General features: G+C 43.6%; 1 protein-coding gene across 1 annotated transcript; it reads right to left on the bottom strand.

The window, feature by feature from the left end:
- Nucleotides 1-245: 245 nt before the first annotated feature.
- Nucleotides 246-27,138, bottom strand: LOC126989943 (uncharacterized). Its single transcript, XM_050848541.1, has 7 exons — nt 25,469-27,138; nt 16,853-16,998; nt 14,410-14,525; nt 10,703-10,787; nt 9,586-9,663; nt 9,054-9,211; nt 246-421 (listed from the first exon to the last, which is right to left on the bottom strand). Exons 1-7 carry the CDS (start codon nt 26,780-26,782, stop codon nt 309-311), a joined length of 2,010 nt encoding a protein of 669 aa, XP_050704498.1. The 5' UTR covers nt 26,783-27,138; the 3' UTR covers nt 246-308.
- Between the last annotated feature and the right edge of the window lie 745 nt (nt 27,139-27,883).

Genomic DNA, 27,883 nt, shown 5'->3' with positions numbered 1-27,883 from the left:
ACCATCAAACATCAATGAAGTCATTATTTGCCTCCACTGTGTGAGCACTGAATGAACCAACTAACAAAAGCCCATACTGATGTCATTCTCTGAACATTAACTTTGACTTTCCCTTATACAGTAATTAGAATTAACCTATACACATTATATATATATATATATATATATATATATATATATATATATATATATATATATATATATATATATATATATATATATATATATATATATATATATATATATATATTGGAACCAAGTGCAATGCATACATCTTTGTCACCTTTGTTCCACACTCTGATTTGAAATCAGCCGTTTCTTGCACAAGGAGCCTCCATGGAAAAGTCTTGCAGCACTTCCCTCGCAGCAGACAGCCGGTATAATGATAGTTGGTGGGAGCAGGTCTCCTCTAATCCTTCTCCTAGAAATGAATGGAAAAATACAATGGTCTTGATTTTTGAAATCCCAATATTTGAAACTTTATGACACAATCTGCACAGCTGTGAGCAGAGGCTTGAATGGTATGTGTCACTCCAGATACTGAATACAAGACCAATAAAAGGTGCAAGAATGTTTTTGTGCCTACATTACCTGAAATTTTGAGCTTGCTTATTACACACCATTACTCCCAAGACCAATGCCACTTTCTGCATCAAAATATTATGTATTGAAAGAACTGTTGTCTGATTGGTAGTGACCTATTTTCATTTCCTGCTCTGATTTGGTCCATTTAAGTGCCTTTCTGCATTGTGATTGACTGCCTTATTGAGAAGCAGGCCCCTCACCGCTGGATTTACATGGAGGCTAATGAGGCTGCAGCTGAAATGCCAGAATTTTTTCTTTTCTACTCTCCCACACGACCACTGCGTGTAACGAAACACGTGAAAAATTAATCGAGACAAGGAAAGGTTTGCCGGCGCCGGGGATCGAACCCGCGACCAGCGTAACAGAAGAGCCACTCCTTTACCAGTCTGGCTAAGTGGGTTATGGGAGGCTCACCCATCGGGCAAGTCAGCACTACACAGCCTCAGGCCCCATGCTTTTAGGGGGTCCCTGATTAGAAAATAACTCAATAAATAAAAATAATGTGAAATGAAATATAATAATTAAAAAAGGTTTAAGAGCGTTGATGTAGTGAAATCAGTAATAACACAACACATGATTTGGTGACTTTTTCCCATGATGCTTCTCATAATGTGTGTACTCAATGCGCATATTCAGTTATTTCAAACAAGTACTTGTCCGACATTTAATTACATGGAGAAACTAATCAGGTGGACTCTGATGACGAGACAATTACATAATGATGATGGGTCCGTGACACGTCAAGTTCACATCTAAGGGTCTCAGAAAGGCTCAGTCTCCATTGCGTAAAGTTAGCGCGGGCAGCTGCAGCCTGATGAACCTGACTCGTGAGCTTTCATTGGGAAGTTTGTTTTTCTTAGCTCCAATTAATAACATTTTAAGTGTCACCTCTGTGCAATATTATTATGTGATTTATGACATGAATTATAAATATACATCGGGTATTCGATATATACGAGTTCGAAATATGCAAATTCACTCATATGCAACTAACCTAAATATGCCAAGTATTCATATTTTGCGAGAAAAATTTGCTATTATGTGAGTAGCAGCGCCGGTGTGACTGGTTGGTGAGGTATGGTGGCAGACTCACACTAGAGGGCGGCGGGTGTAAATGTTTTCCCGCATTTTCCTCACCTATAATTAACCTTTTCCTCCCTCTGATCCTAAAGTTAATCCACAGGTAGGTAATTATCAGCCTAAATTGTAGACTTTGGGTGTGTCTCCCCAGAAGCAATCAGCAGCTCTATATTTTACAGTTTATCTGTACTAATGTGCTTTATTGTTGCTTTAGTGCTTTATTATTGTGAAGAGGTGCCGGAATAAATAGTAAGAGGGTTCGAAAACGGGTCGTGGAACATAACCCCCTATAGTTAATGGGATGATAGGTTCGATATATGAGAATTCACATTATGCGAGCTTTTTGCAGAACATAACCCTCGCATATAACAAATACCTGGTGTATAACTGTATTGAAAAGCTGTGGTTGGTTGTTTGTAACATGAAAATATTACAGCCAGCTGCATGACCACTGATAAGGGTGAGTGAGTCAACTGATTTGTCAGGGATGTAATATTTTGGGGGGTGTGAGGCGGCTATATAGCCTGTCAATGTTTTCGATATCAGCCTCAATTTTATTATATTACCTTTTTTTACGTTTTGCCTCTGGCGCCAGTAGAGGGTCTGGTCGTCAGCCCCAATCCGTTGTGGCACAGGCAAGTGCTTATAGTGGCGCCATTATGTTTGGCTCATGCTGCCCCCCAGAACTCATATCTTATCCTCTTTTTAGGAGAATCTAGAGTCCATGATGATAGGTGGTCTTCAAGACAGGGTAGGGTAGGCGGTGGCTGACCAAAGAAAGTCTCGAGTCCAATGTAATCTGCCTTAGCATAGCTTTTCTTTTTTTCCTTATCAGGGGGAGGGTTGTGAATGTGATAATGAGAAATGTAATAATTCTTCTCTTTCTTCTATTCCTTCTTCTCTTTCTTCTTTTCTTCTTCTACTTGACTGAGTTGTTAATATGGTAAGGAGAAACGTAACTATTCTTTTTCCTCCTCCTTTTCCTTTTTTTATATTCTTCTTTTTCTTCTTCTTCTTGCTTGTGTTGTGTATTTGATAAGTAACGTAACTACTCTTCTCGTTTTCCTTCTTTCCTACTTGTTCTTCTTCTACCTCTTCCTTTTGATTTTCCTTTATGTTTCTTTTTCTTTTCTTCGATTTCGTCTTCTTTTCCTCTTGAGCTTCTTCTTCTTCTTCTCTTCTCAATATTTAAATCCTTCCAAAGTTTTCATCTCCAATAGTTCATGGTCGCTCTTTTTTAAGGGGCACTCATGACTGACTCCTTCATCCCAACCTCCTTCCAGGTAATTACAGGCCCATTAGTCTAACTTCGGTTGTAGGTAAGCTACTTGAGGGCATAATTAGAGACAAAATTGTGAGTTACCTTGAAAGCCACTCATTAATTGGGGACTCACAACATGGCTTCCGAAACAAAAGATCCTGCCTATCAAATCTATTAACCTTTTATAACGACCTCTTCACTGTTTATGACGTAACCAAATCACTGGACGTAGTCTATCTTGATTTCCAGAAAGCGTTTGATAAAGTCCCGCATCATAAATTACTTTACAAATTAAAGCAAATAGGTATTGACGGTCAGGTAAACCAATGGATCGCGAATTGGTTGAGCAACAGACAACAAAGAGTAGTGATTGACGGATTTAACTCAGAGTGGGCGCCGGTCACTAGTGGCGTCCCTCAGGGCTCGGTTCTTGGCCCAATGCTCTTCATTATTTACATCAACGACGTGGATGTTGGACTCAATAACCGCATTAGTAAATTTGCAGACGACACAAAGATTGGTAACTCGGTTCTCACTGCGAAGACAGGCAAAGCCTCCAAGAGGATTTGCACAAAATTTCAACTTGGTCGGATAGATGGAGATGCCCTTTAACGTAGACAAGTGCCAGGTCCTTCAAGTTGGAACGAGGAATAAGAAGTTTGATTACGAAATGCGCGGCGTTAAACTCAAAGCGTTCAATCGTCAAGGACTTGGGGGTCAAAATCGCGTCAAACCTCAAATTCTCACAGCAATGCATCGATGCAGCAAATAAAGCGAACAGAATGTTGGGCTTCATTAAAAGAAACTTTTATTTAAGAATAAAGATGTAATACTCCGCTCTACAACAGTTTAGTCAGACCCACTTGGAATATGCGGTACAGTTTTGGTCTCCCACCATGCAAAGGATATTACTAAATTAGAAGGTGTTCAGCGTCAGCAACGAAAATGATCCATTCCTTAGCAACAAATCCTACGAAGAAAGGCTTTCAACCCTTAACATGTTCTCTCTTGAGAAACGTCGCCTCCGAGGAATACTGATCGAATGTTTTAAAATACTTAATGGTTTCACGAATGTAGACAGATCAACATTGTTTATGATCGATGACACTTTAGACGAGGAACAATGGCGTAAAACTCAGATGTAGACAAGTAAATTCAGACTGCACCAAATTTTTCTTCACCAACGTTGTAGTGCGAGAATGGAATAAGCTCCCATCATCAGTGGTCCAGTGTAACACGATTGACTCCTTCAAAAATAAGCTCGACCGTCACTTCCTTCAACTTAATATCAACTAGAGTAGAAATGCAACGTTTTGGAGTCTTCTGATTAATGTAAAATCACTTAGGTTTAAGGACAGACCACCAAGTCTGGACCATGGGGTCTGTGTGGTCTGACTTTCTATGTAAATCTATGTAAATCCTCCCCGTTTTACTTACTGCTTCTCACTCTGTAATAATGCTCTCAATTTCTGAACTCCTAGGAGATGGGACTCAAATGACTTAGCTGTTGCTTGGGCCCTTTTAACTGACAAATAAATAGTTGTTCTCCGCTTTGTCTGCCCACGTCCTCTTGCTGCAGTGGTCGGCGAGTGAACGCTTACCTCTGTGCGTGCGCGACGGCCAGCCATATTGAGGCAACTGAGTAGATCTCTTGATGGGGTGCTGGCAGGGTAGTATTGCTGTCATGAATTCATTATATCAAGAAATAGCCCGTGGAAAATACCGTGGAAGTCCCCGCCATTTTATGAGATCTTCAGAAGTCCAGACTTTTCAAGAACCCCACAATTGCCAACTGCAAAATTTACAACTACACTCGGCCCTCGATTTAACGGACCCAGATTTAAAAGATTTCGGATTTAACGGACCACAAAATCTCAATGGACAAATACCCGGTAATGAACATTCTGTCCGTTGCTGGGTAGATTTGTTCAGTGTGACACCGGCTTTAGAAACATCTAAACCCTAAAATAATAACAATATCACAGAAAGTGATATTTTTCATCAAAACTGCTTGCATCGCCTCCCTTAAGGAGGTCGAGGAGGGTGAAGCCCCCTCCCCGCTCATGTTAGGTAGGTTAGGTTAAGTTAGGTTTGGTTAAATTTATTTGGCTTGTGATTTGGGGCGTCAGAAATACGAAGTGTGGGACGGGATATGGCGGCGGCGTGGGCCTGTGTTGAGAAATACCTCCTTGCAAAAACAAGTCGCACTGCTGTCCACCACGCATGCGTACAGGGGGAATACACAGCAGGAAAAACATTAATTTACCTGATTTTGTTCAACTAGTGTGTCCACATCCCAGTGTGCGCGGTGAGTGAAATGAATAGACAGTATGCATGTTGAACCTCTCTCTGTGAGTTGTTTTGCGGCTCCGTGACGGCGACGTCTGCGTCACGGATGAAAAGGGTTAATGGCGTATATTAATCTTGCTTTATTTAGCAGTCATGCCTTTAGGTAGTGGTGGGCACCACTGACCAAAAAGTTAATTTCGCTAACTGGTAATCCAATAAGTAAAAAGTTAGCTTTGCTTACGCTAAACTGCTTAACTGATAAAGAAATTACTAGAAGCTAATGCTAACCACTAACCACAAACTGTTTTGTGTATGGGCTTAGCTTCATACTTCAACTGACACAAGGTACGTCTCGTCTACTTGTTCAATTTTGGCTCTAAAACCCTTAACCCAGTAGCAGTGACGGGCCAAATTTGTGGCTTTACTGTGTAGCAGCAACGGGCCAAATTTGTGGCTTTACTGTGTAGCAGAAACGGGCCAAATTTGTGCCATGATATAAACCCAAAAAAATAGATGATACATAATCTGATCACAAATGCTTTGATATATATTATGAAATGGTTTGTGTGAGGGGTGATTTTTTCTCATTTTTCTCGCTTGGAGGGACCATTAAGAAACATGATCCCCGCTGCTACCGGGTTAATGATGGTCCTCTAGGGGTGGCACATGATGCACCGGAAGTGCAAGACATCGGCATTTGTCATATCTCTTGATTTAAGGAGAAAGTACTTCCGGTGGGGCCGCGGGTTCTGAAAATTCTACGACTCCTGGCTGGCAGCTTGAGTGTCCTCCGCCTCATCCACAGCCAGCTCCTTAACCCGGCAGCAGCGGGGATCATGTTTCTTAATGGTCCCTCCAAGCAAGAAAAATGAGAAAAAATCACCCCTCACACAAACCATTTCATAATATAGATCAAAGCATTTGTGATCAGATTATGTATCATCTATTTTCGGGGGTTTATATAATGGCACAAATTTGGCCCGTCGCTGCTACTGGGTTAACAGGGTCAACATCCTCAGGCGGAACATAAACGTCCTCATTCAGGTCACCTTCCATGACGTCGATAACAATAAATAAGGTGACAATAATGAACGCGACGCCTACACGGTGAAAATGTCCCAACTGAACTGAACAAAGAGCCCAACAAGCAACAACAAGAAGAGAAGAAAAAGAAGCCCCCAGTTTATCCTAAATCCGTACTATATTTTACCAAAGATCGGGCCGCTGCACAGTATAAGTAGCTCCAGACTAGTCCGCCCAAGTCCGCCCCATGGTCGCCATGCAGAACCCCATCAGGCAGAATTTGCTGCTTGACAGACCCTGCTCTGTCAAAATGGTTCCTGTGTAATAGCCACTTAAACCATCACTGTCAAGGTACCCTGCACATTTTTTTTTTTTTTTTTTTTTTTTTTTACAGCAGAGGCGACAGTGCAAGGGCGTAAAAAAAAAAAAAAAATAATGACAAAAAAAAAGCCTACTACTTACGGTTCCTAAATAGAGTAGAGTGGCCAAAAAGAGAAATCAATTTCGGGAGGAGAGGTGCCCTGATACCCTCCTCTTGAAAGAGTTCAAGTCGTAGGCAGGAGGAAATACAGATGAGGGAAGATTGTTCCAGAGTTTACCAGCGTGAGGGATGAAAGACTGAAGATGCTGGTTAACTCTTGCATAAGGGGTTTGGACAGTATAGGGATGAGCTTGATCAGAAAGTCGTGTGAGGCGAGGCCGCAGGAGGGGGGGAGGCATGCAGTTAGCAAGTTCAGATAAGCAGTCAGCGTGAATATATCGATAGAAGATAGACAACATCGTGATGGAATTTAAGAGGTAGAAGACTATCAACAAGAGGAGGAGAGCTGATGACTGGTGGTGTTGTGTTTTGTGTTGAGTGTTCACGCCGCGCCTCGGCTCCCACGTGTGCTGCGTCATCTTGTGACCCATTTATCACTTCACATGTCATCCTCCTCTCCTGCAAATTCACACTTTCATGTTCTTTTGCATATTTAACCCAGTAGCAGCGGGGATCATGTTTCTCAATGGTCCCTCCAAGCGAGAAAAATGAGAAAAAATCACCCCTCACACAAACCATTTCATAATATATATCAAAGCACTTGTGATCAGATTATGTATCATTTATTTTGGGGGGTTTATATCATGGCACAAATTTGGCCCGTCGCTGCTACATGCTAAAGCCACAAATTTGGCCCGTCGCTGCTACATGGTAAAGCCACAAATTTGGCCCGTCGCTGCTACATGGTAAAGCCACAAATTTGACCCATCGCTGCTACCAGGTTAAATCAATCAAAATTTGTACCTTCAGCATATATTTTGTAAAGGTAACTTTTTGTCATTTTCTGAGTAAAAAAAAGTGATCATTATACGCCGCAAAATACGGTAATTCAAGCAAAACTCAGCCAGGATGTAGTACAGTAAAACCCCGATTATCCGAAATGGAAGGGGGGAAGCCTCTTTCGGATAAGCCGATTTTTCGGATAATCCAGATTTATGGCCGCCATTTTGATCGCCGCCATTTTGATTTTGAAACCAAACAAACACGCCACGCTTAAACAAAGTAGTACGCTTAAAACATGTGATGTAAATGTTTTATTGTATGTTTGTCTGTGTGTCTCCTTGTCTGGACCAGTGTATGTTGATACTTGTGAGCGTTGCAGATCTGAATTGTGAATGTTGCAGAGTGCGATTGTGAATGGTTGTGCAAGCTTGCAAGTGTGACCTTGATGCATCGTGCAGGTGGAGACACAGTATGATGACTCATATTATCGCGCAACTCGTATGTTGGAAGGGGAATGTGGCATGGAGTGGAGAGGGGAGTCGTGTTTGTGTCGTTGTCTTTAGAGTACGGGGTGAGAGTAGTCGTGCAGTAGTTTGTTCGTTCGCCGCACCTACGTCCTTGCTGGGGCGAAGGTGCGGACGTGGTGTTGTTGAGAGTTTGTTTAATGTTTTTTGTCTAATACATTGATCTATTCGTTACAAGCTATTTCGGCAATACGTATTAGAAAGCATATTCATTTTAACTGTTCTTATCAATTTTAAATGTGTTAATATAGTACATATGTAGTTACTTTTATTTATTTTTGATGTTTTATAACGTTTTAGTATAGAAAAAAAAAATTTAATTGCATTATCCAGATCAATTTCGGATAATCCGGTTTTTCGGATAATCCGCTTTCGGATAATCGGGGTTTTACTGTATATGTGTCCTCTGATATCTCACGAGTGCAGTGAGTATGCAGTACACACGTCCTTGTGATGAGATTAATTATTCCAATTTTGTGAATTCATACTTTGCGACCCGCAAAGTCAATCAAATTCTCACTTAATTAGAGGGAGTACAGTACATAGAAATTACTATACAAAGAAAAAATGGAATCAATTACATTATAACCTTGTCTCCTTTCCATGTTTAAACTTTCAGTAAATAGAGAATTACACTTGCTATAATAGATGTGGTAAATGAAGTTGGAAAGTTTGGTTTAGTCGGCACAGCATCTGTGGTCATATGCCGGAGAGAGACAGGAGGGGAAGGAATTATAGGAGAAGGGAACGGGACACAACCCCCGATTAATACCTGGTACCCATTCACTGCTGGGTGGACAGGGGCGTGGGGTATCAGAAAAGCCGACCAAATTTTTCCACTCCGCCCAGGAATCGAACCCAGGCTCTCTCGGTTGTGAGTCGAGTGTGCTAACCACTGCACCACGAAGCCCCCATGTGGCAAATGATCCAAGGATAAAAAAGTATAAAAATATGAAAAGAAAAAATAATTTAACTTTTGAGATATAAATGACAGCTGACAACGTTGTACCAGGTGACAATGACTTACCAATAAGGACTGCTGTATAGCGGTGAGCAAAGTTGAGGCAGCGGTGAACAAACCTGAGACACATCAGGTACTCAGAAGGGGGAGACGCAGGGGACAGATTGGCACAGACACTCTCTTGATTTCCCCCCAAGATGTGTCCAGCACCAGCCTCAACACACCTTGTAGAAAAGTATATGCAAAATGTTGATGATTCAGCAAAAGTTGGAAAGTTTTGTTTAGTCGGCGCAACACCTGTGGTCATATGCTGGAGAGAGACAGAAGGGGAAGGAATTATAGATGGGACACAACCCCCAATTACTACCTGGTACCCATTCACTGCTGGGTGGACAGGGCCGTAGGGTATCGGAAAAGCCGCCCAAATTTTTCCACTCCGCCCGGGAATCGAACCTGGGCTCTCTCGCTTGTGAGCCGAGTGTGCTAACCACTGCACCACGAAGCCCCCAGATGATTCAGCAAACACCAAGTTATACTTACACTATGAGTCATGTCTAGTCAACAATCACAAGACAAATTAAAACAGACGTAAACTTACTTCATGACAAGGGTAAGATTTTGTTTCAAAACTTGTCTGTACTTTTCTTCAGTAGGCGTCCTTGGTCTTTGAAGAAGTCTGTTGAAAGAAAGGATCTATGTGAATCCATTTAAAACTCAAATCATTAAAAGTTCATTAGTGTCTCATTATGGTGGGATTATTTAGGGTTATTTAGGGTAGGCGGTGGCTGAGTGGTAGCGTGCTGGGCCCACATTCACCACGTGATGGACAACGCAGGTTCGAATCCCCAAGCTACCACCTGGGATTTTTCAGTCACTGCCGAGTGGCTTAAAACTACCCACATGCTGTCCTGAAGACCACCCATCAACCCGGACTCTAGAGGAAGCCGTCCAAGTGAATCAAGAACAAGTTCCAGGGGGCAGCATGAGCCAAGAGAGGATGGCGCCACTATAAATACTTGCCTGTGCCATGACAGGCTGGGGCCGACTACCATCCAGGCCCCTCAAGAAAGCCTACCAGCACTATAGGCATACAAAAAAATAAATAAATAAATGAATAAATAAAAAAAAAAAGGTTCTGTAAAAGTCCAGTAATTCGAACACAGATTATCTGAAAACCCCAATAGCTTAAATTTTCCAGGGTGACTGACAAATATTACAGGAAAAAATAAATAAATAAATAAATAAATAAATAAATATTAAAAAAAAAAATGACAAATATTTAAAAAAAAAAAAAAAAAAAAAAAAAAAAAACTGCATATCTCCCTTGTTTGTACTTCATCCATAGGTCCTGTCTTTTCCTTCCTCTCCAGCTGTTCCATGCTACATCTCTTTCTCCCTTTGTTATCTCACATCTTCTATTGAAACAAATCATCGTCACCCTCATAGAATAATCGCCCAAGCCATTTTTCAGTGATTTCCAGGTTTTTGTTTACATCAATTTTTCATCATGTGACGCCCATTTTTGTAGAGTTGCGTTCGTCATTCAGGGTTTGAGTGTTCTGGAATTGGCCTTTTCATTCCTGCCTAAATCTGAAGTCAAATAAGATAATAACAGTTCTTTTATGATTTCCTGGAAAGTAGAATATAATGACTTAGACGGTTTGTTTACGAAGGTGACGATATATCTCTAACCTCTCTATGTGGCAAAGACTTACAGGCTTGCACACATTCGTAGCGTGTTGGCGGGAACCAATGTTGTGTGGTGGCGGGCGCTCCTCATCACTGCCTTGAGAACATCACCTGCAAACATACAAGACACTTAACAGCTTCCGCTCGGCCAAAACATAATCCACACATCAATGACATCACTTAACCCAGAAGCAGCGGGGATCATGTTTCTTAATGGTCCCTCTAAGCCAGAAAAATGAGAAAAAATCACCCCAAACACAAACCATTTCGTAATACATATCAAAGCATTTGTGATCAGATTATGAATCATCGTTTTTGGGGGGTTTATATCATGGCACAAATTTGGCCCGTTGCTGCTACACGGTAAAGCCACAAATTTGGCCCGTCGCTGCTACACGGTAAAGCCACAAATTTGGCCCGTCGCTGCTAAACGGTAAAGCCACAAATTTGGCCCGTCGCTGCTACACGGTAAAGCCACAAATTTGGCCCGTCGCTGCTACACGGTAAAGCCACAAATTTGGCCCGTCGCTGCTACACGGTAAAGCCACAAATTTGGCCCGTTGCTGCTACACAGTAAAGCCACAAATTTGGCCCGTTGCTGCTACACGGTAAAGCCACAAATTTGGCCCGTTGCTGCTACACAGTAAAGCCACAAATTTGGCCCGTCGCTGCTACACGGTAAAGCCACAAATTTGGCCCGTTGCTGCTACACGGTAAAGCCACAAATTTGGCCCGTTGCTGCTACACGGTAAAGCCACAAATTTGGCCCGTTGCTACTACTGGGTTAACTAAAGGCTATTGTGTTACCTCACCTACTACAATCAACTTGTGAAGCAGGCAACAGTAACTCCGGCCCTGTAACGAGCGAGATAACAGTTCACGCCTTTAACCAAATCACATCACACGCATCCCTTTAAACATAACATCTCAAACGAATCCACCTTAAAAATAACACTTAAAAACGTTAACATAAATAAACCCTCAACAAATCATGGAAGACATATCAGACGCTCTCTAAGTACACTCCACTTCTATCTATCTATCTATCTATATCTCCGACACCTTGCTCTCTCGCAGGAACTTCCCTCCAGGGGGTGGCCGCAGCAGAAGTGTCTCCATATCTCCCTGTTCTGGCACTCCCTCTCAGCACATTCAATCCTGCTACTTCCAACCCTCTCACCCTATTGATCCACTTCACTTCACCCCCTCCGTCAAACCTTCCCTCATACACTCTCTTCACGAATTCATTCTCCCCCATTTTCATCATGTGTCCAAACCATCTCAATGCGCCACGCTTCATCACTCCACCACTCCGCTCCTTTCACTGTCGCACCCACACCAAACCGCTCATACACGCTTTCAATACTTTCTCCATCCCATCCTGACACACCACATGCACCTCTTGTACAGTAAACCCTCAATATAATGGACTAATTTGAGGGGAACGTAGTCTGTTAATGCCGAAAGTCCGTTATAAGTGGCGAAAAAAAAAAATCGTAAAATAATACCTACGAACCTAATAAATGTAGGGTAGGCGGTGGCTGAGTGGTTAGTGTGCTGGGCTCACATTCACCATGCCATGGATAACGTCAGTTCGAATCCCCACGCTACCACCTGGGATTTTTCAGTCACCGCCGAGTGGCCTAAGACTACCCACATGCTGTCCAGAAGACCACCCATCAACCTGGACTCCAGAAGAAACCGTCCAGTGAATCAAGAATGAGTTCCGGGGGGCAGCATGAGCCAAGCATAACTGGCGCCACTATAAAAATTGCCTGCGCCATGACGGGCTTGGGCCATCCATCTGGCCCTTGAAGAAAGCCTACTGGCGCTAAAGGCGGGGATGAAAAAAAAATAATAATAAATAAATAAATATTGTGTATGTTGTGTGCACGTTGTCTGTATAGCCGCACAGCAAACTTGGCGATGGACTGCGAGGCACTGAGGCTGCCAGGTTGACAGTGGGGTCCTGCGAGGGGATTGGGCAAAATTTTACAAGTGCGCCAATCTCGTACTGGCAGACGAAACTTTATTTTTTTGTAGTTTTTGGTGTGTTATGAAATAATCCGATACAGTAATTGTTTCTGTCACAAATCATTTAATGATTGACTTTTCAATGCCTGTTGTATACCTGCCACTGCAGCCACAAAATAACTCGCAGAGAAAGATGTTCAACTTGCTTACTGATCCTATGTTTCACTCACCGTTAACAAAGATCACAAGTGGACAAACTAGAACAAAACCAGGCAAATTAATGTTTTTCCTGCCGTGTATTTCCCCAGTCCACATGTGTGGTGGTGGTGAACAGCACAGCGACTTATTTCTGCTAGGAGATATTTCTCGAGACACCGGCCCGTGAATTGTACCACGCACGCCGCTGCAAATGTCCCCCGTCCCGCACTGTGTATTTCCACGCCCCACACCGAGTGCCGTATAATTTTACTAACCGAACATAACTTCCCCTAACCTACCGAACTGGGAGCATAGCCCCCCTCTATCCTCCTAAAGCTTCATCACTACTGACACTCACAAACACTCTGCTATTTTCGATATACATTTACGACCTTTTCTTTTTTTTACATCAAAGGACACGGCTGAAGGGGGGAAAAAAAAAAATAAATAAAAAACAGCCCGCTACTCGTCGCTCCCACAAAAGTAAAAAGTAAAGAGTGGCCAAAAGAGAGGTCAATTTTGGGTGGAGAGGTGTCTTGATACACTCTTCTTGAAAGAGGACAAGTCATAGGCAGGAGGAAATACAGACGAAGGAAGACTGTTCCAGAGTTTACCTGTGAAGGGGATGAAAGAATGGAGATGCTGGTTAACTCTTGCATAAGGGGTTTGGACAGTATAGGGATGAGCATGAGTAGAAAGTCGTGTGCAGTGGGGCCGCAGAAGTGGGGGAGGCATGCGTGTGAAATATAGAAACAGTAAGCAAGTTGAGCCTCTCTATGCAAGCTATTTTGCAGCTGTGGCACTGGGTGTATAACAGGCATTGAAAAATCAATCATATAATGATTTGTGACAGAAACAGTTAGCAGTTTATATATTTCATAAGACACCATAAAAAATAAATAAATAAATAAAATAAAAAAAACTCATCTGCCAGTGTGAGATTGGTGCACTTGTGAAATTTTACCCAAACCCGTAACAATACGGCACCCCTGCAGGGCCCCACTGCCAACCTGGCAGCCTTGGTGCCTCATAGTCCGCTGCCAAGTGTGCTGCGCAGCTATACAGGCAACGTGTGAACAACATACACAACAATAAAGAATCATATTTCTACGTTTATTGGGATCATCGGTATTAATATAAGAATTTATAAATTTTTGCCACTTATAACTGACTTTTGGCATTAATGGACTAAGTTCCCCCCTATTAGTCCACTATATCAAGGGTTTACAGTACACAGTTTTCTATTAACCCCTTGACTGGATTTCCTACAGTCAGACATCACCAAGCTACAGGAACAGAACAAAAAGTGGCTGCTACAATTCAATGAAGAAAAATGTAAAATCCTGCACCTTGGGAGGAGATATCCAGCACACCAATACCACATGGGAAACACTCCACTATCCACCACAGAGGCAGAGAAAGACCTGGGAGTATACGTTACCGGGCTACCAGTAAAAGCCAAATCTGTGCCAATCGCAGCGGATGGGTTGATAGCACTTGTCTCACTCAAATAAGATTTTACAGTTATACATCAGGAGCAACCTTGAGATCATGTGCATACCTGTGTTGGGGTCCAGAAGGGCGGCATGGTGCAGCAGCAGTAACGTCCGCATATCAGTCAGAACCACTCTTACTTTACCCTCTAGCACGTTAGACAGAGAACCATAGACACCAAACCTGAGAGAACAAAAAGATAAATTTACTGTTGGGTTGCTGAGTAGTGTGAAGCTGCTACAGACAAAAGTCTTGATCCACTCTACTCTAATTTGTGGTTTGGTTCTAGCTTCTTTCTAGCAAGTCAATCTCTCAACCTCCATCAGCTCGTCCCCTACTCACTTCTCTCCCTTCCACATCCTACACTTTATTCCTACTACCATAAGACTAACATGCAAAAAAGGGTTATCACATGTTTAACCCCTTCACTACGGCTGGGCGAAAACAGCGCCCCGTGCCATATCCGGGATTGCCATGCGTTACAGAAATGATTAACAATTACAGTTGAGCCTCGGTTTATGAGTTTAACCCGTAAACTGCGCCAGACGTCTCAAGATGCTATGAGTTCGACTGCGCCAGACATCTTAAGATGACACATATTCCAAGGTAAATATATATATTTCCTGCGGTGCCAAAGTATATTCCAATGAACCTAGAGCCCAGGTTAATAGGTGGTCTTCAGGCCAGCATGTGGGTAGTCTTAGGCCACTCAGCGGTGACTGAAAAACCTCAGCTGTGCGGCGGCCAGGATTCAAACCTGCGTCCCTCCTGGAGCTCCTGAACGCGGGGCTGTCATGCTAACCACTCGGCCACAGTCTCCCCTAAACTGTAGTTAAATACATAATTGGTTATATGTTGTGGTGATAATTCCTTGTCACAAGGGTGTTTTTTCATCTGTAGGATGATGTCCTTCTGGTGCTAACTTGGCAACGAGTCAGTGACATTAGGTTGTCATTGCGTTACAGAAATTATTAACAATTACAGTCAAGCCTCAGTTTATGAGTTTAATTTGTTCTGAAATTCTGCTCGCACTCCAAAACACTCGTAAACCAAAATGAATTTCCCAGTGAAATTAATGTAAATCCCATTAACCCTTAGAGTACGGGTGGCGAGATATTCCTCTGGAAGGTGTGCACGGGGAAAATTAAGACATTTAAAAGAGGTGGAAATGGTGTCTTTCTTCTTTGCAATATTTGTATACTGTATTACTAATCTATTACCATGAAATTCGTGACATATCACTATGGTAATCTATCACTGCAAAGTTACTAAAGCCCTATTATCACATAATTATGAACTAATTATGCTGGTAAACTTGATTTTTATATATGAGTAACATATCACCACTAAATCAGTAACACGTACCACTTCAAAAGATCAAACTTCTCAACGGACATATTTCTCACCCTCACTAACTTGTATCCGCGTGTTTTCTCCCTCCGCGCCGTGCAAGGATTCTAGAATGTTTTCTCCATGCACCGGCTGTCAGCTGCGGACAGTGCTGCGTGATTGGCCCGCACTTCCAAAGCCACAGTTGTCACGGGCACTCTGACTGGTTGACTCGTGAAAAGGCACCAGTGAAGGAAATCCCGCCTATCAGCGATTCGGCGCACCAATGGCACCTTTGAAAATGTTTGTGTATCGGGATCCAGCCGAAACGAAAGGCGCCGTTTCAGAAGGCCCCTTTAGTCAACTGGCGCCTGTTCAAAAGGCCTGGTTTGAGTATACCGCGCCTGTCTCGTACACATACGGCAGCAGTTGACGAGTGATGCATTACCAGGGAATATGAGTATACTATTATTATGTACTACACACCATGGACTCAAAATATTACATCTTATTATACTAAATAATCTCGTGTTACCATTAATATCTTTTTCATCGCTATAAAACATCCAATTTCTGCTTAACAGAATAATTTGCAGACCAGCTAGGGAATATATTGGATTTTGGTGGTGAAATCTGACCGATGCTATGGCATCAATGGCATCAGTCTGGATCCGGCCCTGACGTCTGTTTTGTTGAAATTCACTGCCCTGCCTGACTCTATCTTGGCAAGACTTGTTAGCTCTATTGTGCAATATTGCATAATGGTGCGTGACCAGCAAGTTAAGAACTTAGGGAGCAGGTGCCTATCCATCCCATATAAATCCCTGCACAATGTCTCCTCAGGCCTCAGACAGTCTTGAAGCAACTTGTCCACTCATTCCTCCCAGCCAGAGGCTTTGCTCATTAGTTATGAAACTCAAGACTGTTTCTATCTGATCACTAGACTTGAGAGACTTGAAATCACTAGTTAGAACATGCTAGCCACAGGGCCCTGCTGTTACACAGTGCTGTATAGTGGTAAAAGTAATATAATAATAATAATAATAATAATAATAATAATAATAATAATAATAATAATAATAATAATAATAATAATAAATAATAATAATAATAATAAATGAGGGTTACTGATAAAATGAGCTAGAGGTAGTACTGAGTGCAAGGCTACTAAAAGAACATACCTTATGCTGGGTGAGGCACACAACTTGGGTAACTGAGGGAAGGCAAGCAGTTGGTCCAACTTGGTGAAATGGACGAACACATGACCTCCATACAACTCAATGTCTCTCAAGGTAGCATAGGACTCCTTGCGGGTCACCAGTAAACACTGTAAAGAAGAGGCTATTGATGATTTGTCTCGTCATGACAGTTTGACAATTTGGATGCAGCAGAGTTAAATTATTATAAACAATTACAGGTGATATTTTTGGAGGAAAAATGAAATGGGAAGCAGCTCTACAATGATTTATCTAGTTATACAAGGATACACAATGATATACAGGTAACTCGCGATTTAAGCGAGTTTGGTTTACACGTTTTTTAAATAACGCGGGGTCCAAAATCCAAATAAATGTTTAATTAACACGTGTTTTCACTTATACGCGATATTTTGTGGAGTGGCCAACAGATGTCTTACACAACTGGACTCACACGGCACCGCGGCCACACAGCTGAGCTCAGTTCTTCCTGCACGCCACTTGAACAACAATACAGTACCCACGCTGCCACGCTACTCAACAACAACAACACCCTCGCTGCTGTGCTACCACGAGGGGAAGGGCAGCCAGAGGAGGAACCACGAGAGGGAGAGGAGTCAGAGTGATACAGTAGGCAATAAAGGTACAAACCTACCTCTTGTTTGATTTACGCGACCTCTTCAAGGACACAATACTCACGTAAATCGAGTAACAAGATTGCAAGGGACCAATGGGAAGCAGGCCTACAATGTTATACAGTTATACAGGTAACTCTCAATTTACACGAGTATTGTCTCCTTGAAGAGGTCGCATAAATCAAAAACAATGTAAATCAAACAAGAGGTAGGTTTGTATTGAAAAATAAATATTCACTTCATTCAGTGGAGAGAGAGAGAGAGAGAGAGAGAGAGAATATCCATATCACCAAGATATCAACTCAGTCTCAGCCTCACTCGTGAGGAAGAAATGAGGGACACCATGAGCGACTGGATAGTATTGGTACCGGTACCGAGCAGTCTGGTACCGGTACCGTATCATATAGCTGGTACCGTTAGTAACGGTACTGGTACCGGTACCTGCCCACCCCTATTGTTGAGTAGCGTGGCAGCGTGGGTACTGTATTGTTGTTCAAGTGGCGCGCAGAAAGAACTGAGCTCAGCTGTGTGGCCGCGGCGCCGTGTGAGTCCAATTGCATGAGACATGTGGTGGCCACTCCATAAAATATCGCGTATAAGTGAAAAAAACATGTAAATTAAACATTTATTTGGATTTTGGACCCTGCGTTATTTAAAAAATGCGTAAACCAAACTCGTGTAAATCAAGAGTTACCTGTACAAGGATACACAATGATATACATCAGGTATTCGTTGTATGCGAGGGTTAGGTTCTGCAAAAAGCTCGCATAATGTGAACTCACATATATTGAACCTATCATCCCATTAATTATAGGGGGTTATGTTCCACGACCCATTTTCAAACACTAACTATTTATTCCAGCACCGTTTCACAATAATAAAGCACTAAAGCAGCAATAAAGCACATTAGTACAGATTTAAGTTGATAATTACCTAACTGTGGATTAACTTTAGGATCAGAGGAAGGAAAAGGGTAATTATAGACAAGAAAAGTGCAGGAAACATTTGCACCCGCTGCCCTCTAGTGCGAGTCGGCCACCATACCTCACCAACCAGTCACACCAGCGCATTATAGCGAATTTTTCTCGCATAGAACGAATACTTGGCACATTTAGGTTAGTCATATGAGCGAATTCGCATATTTCGAATACTCGGTGTAACAAGATTGCAAGGGACCAATCAACCTACACATTGTACCTTTCAAGAACCAGTTATTCAGCATATCTTCTGTCCAAAAATCTATCTGACTTTCATCTTTTAGAACAATTATGTCCCCCTACATGTCTCAGAATATGTAAAGTAGTGAGTGGTAGTGGTAGCAGCAGAAAATGATGACCACAATTAAAAGAGAGGAGAGAAAAGAAGCTGGTATTCGATACATGCGAGTTTGAAATATGCGAATTCGCTCATATGCGACTAACCTAAATGTGCCAGGTATTCGTTTTATGCGAGAAAAATTCGCTATTATGTGAGTAGCGTTGCTGGTGTGACTGATTGGTGAGGTATGGTGGCAGACTCACACTAGAGGGCGGCGGGTGCAAAGGTTTTCTCGCTCTTTCCTCGCCTATAATTAACCTTTCCCTCCCTCTGATCCTAAAGTTTTTGTTTGTTTACAATGTATTTTCATATTATGTTTTACAGTTTATCTGTACTAATGTGCTTTATTGTTGCTTTAGTGCTTTATATGTGAAACGGTGCCGGAATAAATAGTTAGAGGGTTCGAAAACGGGTCGTGGAACATAACCCCCTATAGTTAATGGGACGATAGGTTCGATATATGCGAATTCACATTATGCAGCTTTTTGCAGAACCTAACCCTCGCATATAACGAATACCTGGTGTATTGCATTTTTGCAGTGCAGACTGTAGGCATAATTTTAAAGATCGAGGAACTTATTATTGAACAGGAAAAGCAAGCTGCATTCATTCATTATAAGTATAAAAAAAAGTGCAGTCATGAAGGAAATGGAGTAACTTGCAAGTGTGTAAATAATGGATGAAAATAAAAATCATATGCCTTTAAATCTGATCTTGATATAAGAAAAAGCAAGAGGCATATTTGATATTACGGCTATACCATTGTGAGTGCCAAGGAAGAAACATTTAACCTGGTAGCAGCGACGGGCCAAATTTGTGGCTTTAATGTGTAGCAGTGACGGGCCAAATTTGTGGCTTTAACGTGTAGCAGCGACAGGCCAAATTTGTGGCTTTACCGTGTAGCAGCGACGGGCCAAATTTGTGGCTTTAATGTGTAGCAGCGACGGGCCAAATTTGTGGCTTTACCATGTAGCAGCGACGGGCCAAATTTGTGGCTTTACCGTGTAGCAGCGACGGGCCAAATTTGTGGCTTTACCTTGTAGCAGCGACGGGCCAAATTTGTGGCTTTACCGTGTAGCAGCGACGGGCCAAATTTGTGGCTTTACCGTGTAGCAGCGACGGGCCAAATTTGTGGCTTTAATGTGTAGCAGCGACGGGCCAAATTTGTGGCTTTACCGTGTAGCAGCGACGGGCCAAATTTGTGGCTTTACCGTGTAGCAGCGACGGGCCAAATTTGTGGCTTTACCGTGTAGCAGCGACGGGCCAAATTTGTGCATTGATATAAACCCCCCAAAACAGATGATGCATAATCTGATCAGAAATGCTTTGATATATATTATGAAATGGTTTGTGTGAGGGGTGATTTTTGCTCATTTTTCTCGCTTGGAGGGACCATTAAGAAACATGATCCCCGCTGCTACCGGGTTAATGCATATGCTGAATGCTTTGTTTGGTTTAATTCTAAGCCTGTGGTAATCTCAGTAATGTTAGGGAGCATGATGTGGGGGTGTTACCTTGTTGGTGATTAAGTGCAGGTGACAGGCAATGTAAGAAAGTCCATTTTGTATGGTGTAGTATTCCTACACAATACTATACAGTAGGCCAAGATTTCGCCCCAGTAAAAGAATTTTTGAAGTGATGAACCACATCTCCTCCCACATAAGCAGGCACCCAAACTGAACACCAAATTTTGAAATACAGGTTAAGAATCCTTCCTGTATCCAAAATTCCAAAGTCCAAAAACCTCCAAAATCCAAAGTTTTTTTGAATGCTGACATGACGTGGTTCAATATGGATTACTAATTTCATTTGTAAAACATGAGATATTACATTTTGGAGTACTATTGATACGTCTTGCAATAGGTACATGAATTTATCACCATGACAGCTAGTCTTTTCCGTGTCTACTGTAGTACTAAGTGCTGTAGTTAGTGTACTATTTTTCCCTCATGGCGTCCATTTGAATAATTTAGCCTTTATAATCCTTTTGTATAATGTGAGACATTGTCCCATTGAATTTCAAATTGCTAAAAAAATAAAATATGTATTTGGACTATGTAAATGTCAGTGTATGCTTGGATCTGTACCTATGGCACTGGTCAGCAGAATTTTTTTCACTTGCTCGACTGGTCCGTGACTTTGAAAAAGTTGGGAACCACTGCTTTACGGGGCCGGGGGTAACGGATGGGGTGGGGCAGCGGCAAGGTTGGTCCTCTACTGGCCCAGGGGTAAGGGGTGGGGTGGTGCTGTACTGGCCCAGGGGTGAAGGGTGGGGTGGTCCTCACGGGCCGGGGAGTAACAGGTGGGTGGTCCTCACGGGCCGGGGTAACGGTGGGTTGGTCCTCACGGGCCGGGGTAACGGTGGGTTGGTCCTCTCGGGCCGGGGTAACGGGTGGGTGGTCCTCACGGGCAGGGGGTAACGGGTGGGTTGGTCCTCACGGGCAGGGGTAACGGGTGGGTTGGTCCTCTACGGGGCAGGGGGTAACGGGTGGGTGGTCCTCACGGGGCCCGGGGTTACCGGGTGGGTGGTCCTCTACGGGGCCGGGGGTAACGGGTGGGTTGGTCCTCTACGGGTGGGTTGGTCCTCACGGGCCGGGTACGGGTGGGTTGGTCCTCACGGGCAGGGGTAACGGGTGGGTGGTCCTCACGGGCCGGGGTAACGGGTGGGTGGTCCTCACGGGCAGGGGGTAACAGGTGGGTGGTCCTCTCACGGGCGGGGGGTAAGGGGTGGGTTGGTCCTCTACGGGGCAGGGGGTAACGGGGGGGTTGGTCCTCTACGGGGCCGGGGGTAACGGGTGGGTGGTCCTCACGGGCCGGGGTAACGGGTGTGGGTGGTCCTCACGGGCCGGGGTAACGGGTGGGTGGTCCTCACGGGCAGGGGTAACGGTGGGTGGTAACGGGTGGGTGGTCCTCTACGGGGCAGGGGGTAACGGTGGGTTGGTCCTCTACGGGCCGGGGTAACAGGTGGGTGGTCCTCACGGGCAGGGGGTAACGGGTGGGTTGGTCCTCTGGGGCCGGGGTATGGTGGGTGGTCCTCACGGGCAGGGGTAACGGGTGGGTTGGTCCTCTGGGGCAGGGTAACGGGTGGGTGGTCCTCTACGGGCAGGGGTAACGGGTGGGTGGTCCTCTACGGGGCAGGGGGTAACGGGTGGGTTGGTCCTCTACGGGGCCGGGGGTAACGGGTGGGTGGTCCTCTACGGGGCAGGGGGTAACGGGTGGGTTGGTCCTCTACGGGGCCGGGGGTAACGGGTGGGTGGTACTCTACGGGGCCGGGGGTAACGGGTGTGTGGTCCTCTACTGGGCCAGGGGTAACGGTGGTGGGTGGTCCTCACGGGCAGGGGTAACGGGTGGGTTGGTCCTCTACGGGGCCGGGGGTAACGGGTGGGTGGTCCTCTACGGGGCCGGGGGTAACGGGTGGGTGGTCCTCTACGGGGCCGGGGGTAACGGGTGGGTGGTCCTCTACGGGGCAGGGGGTAACGGGTGGGGTGGTCCTCTACGGGGCCGGGGGTAACGGGTGGGGTGGGGCGGTGGCGGGGGTGGTCCTCTAATGAAAGCTTTGTTCTGAAGTCAACACTGATAGTTAAATCAATAGTTTGTTGATTTTACTGCAGGCCATTAGCATCTCTGTAAATCTTGCCCCAGCATGTGTGAACACGGTCACCCAACTGAGGGAGCCTAAAAATGTTGCTGTCAAATTGGGCCCTTTTTCCTCCAACCACATTGGCAGTAGGGACAACCAGAAACTCCAACTTTTCCATGTGTGCGCCTCATACAACCAAGGTCGGTTGCCCATAAACAAAGCAGTCGCCCTGTATCGTCTGCTAAAGTTAGGGCTGTTGCGACTTGTGCAGCCTTTAACCAAATTATGGACTTGTTGCTGCAGTTAAATGGAAGGAAGAAGCAGTTCTGGGCACAATTATGGCTTCAAAAATGGGAGGGCAGGAGTGTTTACCCAAACCTCGTCAGAGAATTGGGTAAATTTCCAAAATGTTACCCGTGGGATACTGCTGGACGAACCTATTTTTTCTAGTAGTTTTATGAAATAATCTGCTATAGTCAATCCACGAGAAACTGGCGGATTGGGGGATTCTGCGGGGGTCTCTCCTTCCATACCACGCTGCCACATCTGTCTCCAGTTGTGGGATTAGAGTCAAGGTGTTAAGTGGACCACCATTAGCCTCCCTTCATTTCCTCCTCCTCCTCCCTCCTCCTTCTCTCTCTCTCTCTCTCTCTCTCTCTCTCTCTCTCTCTCTCTCTCTCTCTCTCTCTCTCTCTGCCCATAAGACAACATATATTTGGTACATTCCATAAAATTAAAAAAAAAAAAAAGAGAAATTGAGGTTTAAGCGGATTAGCTTATGGAAAGGAGGCCACTCCCAGAATCTATAGTTTTACAGTCCCTACCTCCTCTTAATTATATTTGTTCTCCGCCTAATCCTCCTTTCATCCTCTAATCCTTTTCCTTCTCTATCTCCTCCTCAGTTTGGCGCAGACTCTTTCAATAGTTCTTTCACTAACATTAGTGGCTCTTGCTGTTCTTGCAGTTACTCTTGTGAGTGGTATGATAAATCCTCTGTTGTTTTTTTCGTCTAAAAAGTACTTGTTTACATTGTAAATGAGTCCTTTCTTACGGCTGAGCAGCCAACGACGTGGAGAGGCAGGGAGAGGGAGGGAGGGGAGAGGCAGAGGTGGGAGCAGGCCACCCATGGGCACACCTGCTGGCCCTTCCATGACCTTGAGAGAAGTGACCTGGGCAGGCTGGGCCCTGGATGTGTAGAATGACAACGTTGGAATACAACGTTGTCAAGTGTCGTGGTATTTATACAAAATCTTTGCTATTATCTTAAAAACGAAACAATCTGAACACTATATGATCTTATTGGATTATCCAATTATTTAATTAAATTCATTTAAAAGTAGTAAATAGCTGACATATGAGAGGAAGCGAGAAGTCTTGAGTGTGTGGCAGGGTGTGGGGCGGGGCTGACCCGCACCTTTCACCCCCACATCTGCCACTTCCAAATGGATTTACTATAACTGTTTCTGTTGCCAATCATTAAATCACAAACAAAATGATTGACTTCAATGCCTGTTGTACGTGCACCTGCCGCCGTCCACAGCCCCAAAATAGCTCGGAGAGAGAGGTTCAACTTGCTTACTGTTTCTATATTTCACTCACTGCTCACAAAGATCACAAGTGGACAAACTAGAACAATACCAGACAAATTAATGCTTTTCCTGCTGTGTATTCCCCCAGCGCACATGCTTGGTGGATAGCAGAAAGACTTATTTCAGCGAGGAGATATTTCTCACAACACCTGACCGCATATGTCCTGTCCTGCGCAGCGTATTTCCGCCGCTCCACACTACACCTAACTCAACGTAACCTACCTAATGGAGGAGCTTCGCCCCCCTCAACCCCCCTTCTATTTGCAATGATAAAGCAATACGGCAGTGTGTTGTATGGACACAAAATTCTTCATATAGCACCAAGGTGTTCTTTGCTGTGAGATGGGTGATGTTCTGGGGTAATACCGAGAACTGTACTGTGAAGACCGCTGTTGTGTTCCTGAGCCAATAAGTAGCTTTCATGCAGTGATTCACGGGTAAATTTACAAGAAAGAGCATCTTGATATTTACAAAAAATAAAACTGTCTTGATGTGCATACGCAGGCCCATAATTTTGGCATATTTTTTTTCTGGGGGGGGGGAGGAGGGGCATGAAGGCATCATATGTTCATGAGGTGGGGGAGCTGGCAAGCAAAGTGAGCATAGCCATGCTGTCGGGGATGCATGCAAACAGCTCTGTTTATCAACAAGTCTTTGTTTGTTTACATTCACCTCTGAGCATGCGTAGTTCACAGGAGGACAGTCAGGAACACAGCACCAGGAGTCCTACAATTTTCATAGACTGGAGAAAAAAGTTTTTGGGATTGTGGTTCCACAGCACGGGGTGTTCTCTTATCTTGTTAATCAAATAGTAAACAAAGCAGCTCTGCCAGTCCACTTTACGAGTCTCTTGGTGGGCCATCTTCCACTGCTCCTCACTCCTCAGCCACTGCCGTCGTCTGTTTACACACAGCCACGCAGTACCCACGTACCCACGCTCATACCCACAACCATTTTCCATTCGGACGGACAACCGACAACTCACTCCCGGTTGGGATACGGGCAACGTGGTTGTCCATAGCCTTATTGGTTGGATGAAAATGGCCAGTGCGACACCGCCCTTTAAGGCAGCGAGCATGACGCCAACAGTAGGTAGATGTGACCCGTACATGTCAAAACAACGCAAAACTTTGGGCGATAATGTGCGAGTCAGGATGGTGAGAATTTAGGCCTAAGCGTGAAACTCGAGGATTGCGAAATTCGGATAGTGCGAACCTCAGGAGGGTACTGTATAGTGTCATAGTGGATGAGTAGAGCAAATTTATCAGCCATGCGACTAAGGTATGTACTATTGAAAGCTTCACAGGCACACTGGACTGACTCAAGGATGGAGGTGATATCTCATGTAAGAACTTCCCAGAAATTTAATGTGGGATACTTGACCTCTTGCAAACTTCTTACTTTCTTGTGCATCCTTGTGAACTGGACAATATAGTAATAATAAATAAATAAATAAACAACAAAGTTTTTAAATCCTGACCTTTAATTTGATGACATCCTGTTGCTTCCCCTGGAAGAGGTGGATGAACTTGGATTTTTGGTGTCCATCCAATGAGTGTTGGTAAGGAAAGTCCTCCCAACAGGGCTGATAAAACTCATTAGGTACAAACATGGTTCTGTCAGTGGTCTTTGGTATCTTGCTAATGTGGTCTTCCCGAAGTGAAGAGCTGAAAGATGTTGACGAAATGTTTTCCTGAATTGGATCTTTCTTCAAAGAAACAGGAGAACAGTGTTGCTGATGTCCAGCTTCTAGAGGTGAAGAGCAATCTTCAGGAGAGGAGCTCATGGGCACTCCTTGATCTGCAGGACTGTGATTATATATACCTGAACTGACCATTATTCTGCATGAAGCTCCATAAAAGGTTTTCATCTTACTGGTCTTGTATGGACAATGTAGTTCAGACACTTGCTGGGCAATTGGTGATTTTACACACTGAGGTGAGAGGCCATTTGCTAGCACACTAGCCCCAGGGTTATGTAGAGCCTCTGGCAGATCAGAGGGTGAGGCCACCTGGCCATCAATAAATAATGCAAAAGTCTCCATGCTGCTAGACATAGGGTGCTCACCTGCATAATTCACCAGGTTGGCATCTATTATAAGCTGGAGTCTCATTTTCATGATGATTTTTTCCATAACTACTTTTCCACAGCCATGTGATATCATTTTAGAGAACAAAGACTTCCGAGTCCCAGACTGCTTTGGGTTATTTTGTGACATGAAAAAGGTCTCCACTGATGCCTGAAGTATTGGTAAATATTCATACTTTTTATTAAAATCCAGGAGACCTGACCCTGATGATGAATTTATTTTTAACATGCAATACTTTATGTTACTAATCATTCTTTTTGCCAACACCTTGGGACATGGTGAAGCACTAACGGAGCTTTTCCTCATTTCTGGCAGCGCTGGGTTGGTGGGATCAATTTCTTGCTTGTGTCTACTCTCTTCAGCACTCATTAAATCATCTTTCACTTGCTTCTGGAGACTGACGACAGATAGTAATTTTTCATCATTCTTTGAGAAACAAACTTCCTTGGACTGAGAAATGTTAGCCTGAACATTTGAACAATTATTATTCATCAAAAAAGGCTGATCAGAAGCATACAATTTTGGGGTAGTAACATGATTAGTGGTGGGGTTCTGTCCTTTTTCTAATTCAATTATAGCTTTATTATGTTTTACAAGAAATCCATTACTGCAGAGGATACCTGTATAACTCTCCGGCCCTGAACACAGTCCATGCACAGGGGAAGATGCTGCTCCAGTGATTTCAGAGCTACAGTCATGCGTCATCTCCTTTGGCAGAAGAGAAAGTGCTGCTGCAGTATCTAAGGAGTTTGAAGGCTGTGACTGTGGTGAAGGAGACTCCAACCGAGAACTTAAGACAGCACCACAAATGCCTCGGAGCTTCCCCCCCTCATCAGGCTTACACCTCTTTGCTTTCTCTGTGCAGTTCTCTTCAACACAGTCCAGGTGCAAGAGGGAGTCATGATTATGGTGCTGAACATTTTTAAATTGGTCATGTATTTCTTGACAATGCTCTCCTTGTAGTTTTTCCACAGACTCAAATGTTTTGGAAATTTCACTAGGCTTGGGGTGAGAAATTTTTGAATGCTTTAAAACATTGGTACTATCCTTTACTTCATTAATTTTTTTTGGTGTTGTTCTTGACAATTCTCTCCTTGTATTTTTTCCACAGACTCAAATGTTTTGGAAATTTCACTAGGCTTGGGGTGAGAAATTTTTGAATGCTTTAAAACATTGGTACTATCCTTTACTTCATCCATTTCTTGCTGTTGTTTGCTTTTATATTCTTGACAATTCTCTCCTTGTATTTTTTCCACAGACTCAAATGTTTTGGAAATTTCACTAGGCTTGGGGTGAGAAAGTTTTGAATGCTTTAAAACATTGGTATCTTTTACTTCATTCAGTTCTTGCTGTCGTTTGCTTTTATTCTGTTGCTCAATACAGTCTGAGTTCTGGACCCCTGAACTTCGGGTGGCATAATCACATTCTACTTTTTCTTGTAGATTTCTTTGAGAGAGTGGGGAGCTCTCATTGTCCATAACAGGAGTTTTTTTCACTTCACATTCAGAATCAATCACACATTTTTTGCTACTATTTGCTATACTCTGACATTTTTTTTTCCTAGGATGGAGGTGATCAACAGCCTCCGTCCACTCACACTCAAGCTTCCTTTTATGTATTTTCCTTTTGTTGTGTCTTTTATCAACCTTGAGGAGGTTATTCTCATGGCTATGCTCCATTAAATTATAAGATGTGTGCACAGCTTTGTGTTCACCGGACTCTGCCGCCGGTGTGCTATACAGTAACACCTCCGGTCCTCCGTTGCTGCAAGACATTTTTTCCTGTTTCTTTATTGTTTGTTTGGTA

The sequence above is a fragment of the Eriocheir sinensis genome, chromosome 6 (assembly GCF_024679095.1).
Source record: "Eriocheir sinensis breed Jianghai 21 chromosome 6, ASM2467909v1, whole genome shotgun sequence".
NCBI classification, from domain to species: Eukaryota; Metazoa; Arthropoda; class Malacostraca; order Decapoda; family Varunidae; genus Eriocheir; species Eriocheir sinensis.
The sequence above is the reverse complement of the archived record's forward strand: the minus strand, read 5'-3'. Positions and strand labels throughout refer to the sequence as shown.

Coding starts and splice junctions, on each gene's coding strand:
- LOC126989943 (XM_050848541.1), bottom strand. CDS start 26,782: ATGACGCATGACTGTAGCTCTGAAATCACTGGAGCAGCATCTTCCCCT. Junction 9,664..10,702: donor CTACGAATGTGTGCAAGCCT/GTAAGTCTTTGC, acceptor TTCTTTCAACAG/ACTTCTTCAAAGACCAAGGA. Junction 422..9,053: donor CTATACAGCAGTCCTTATTG/GTAAGTCATTGT, acceptor ATTCATTTCTAG/GAGAAGGATTAGAGGAGACC.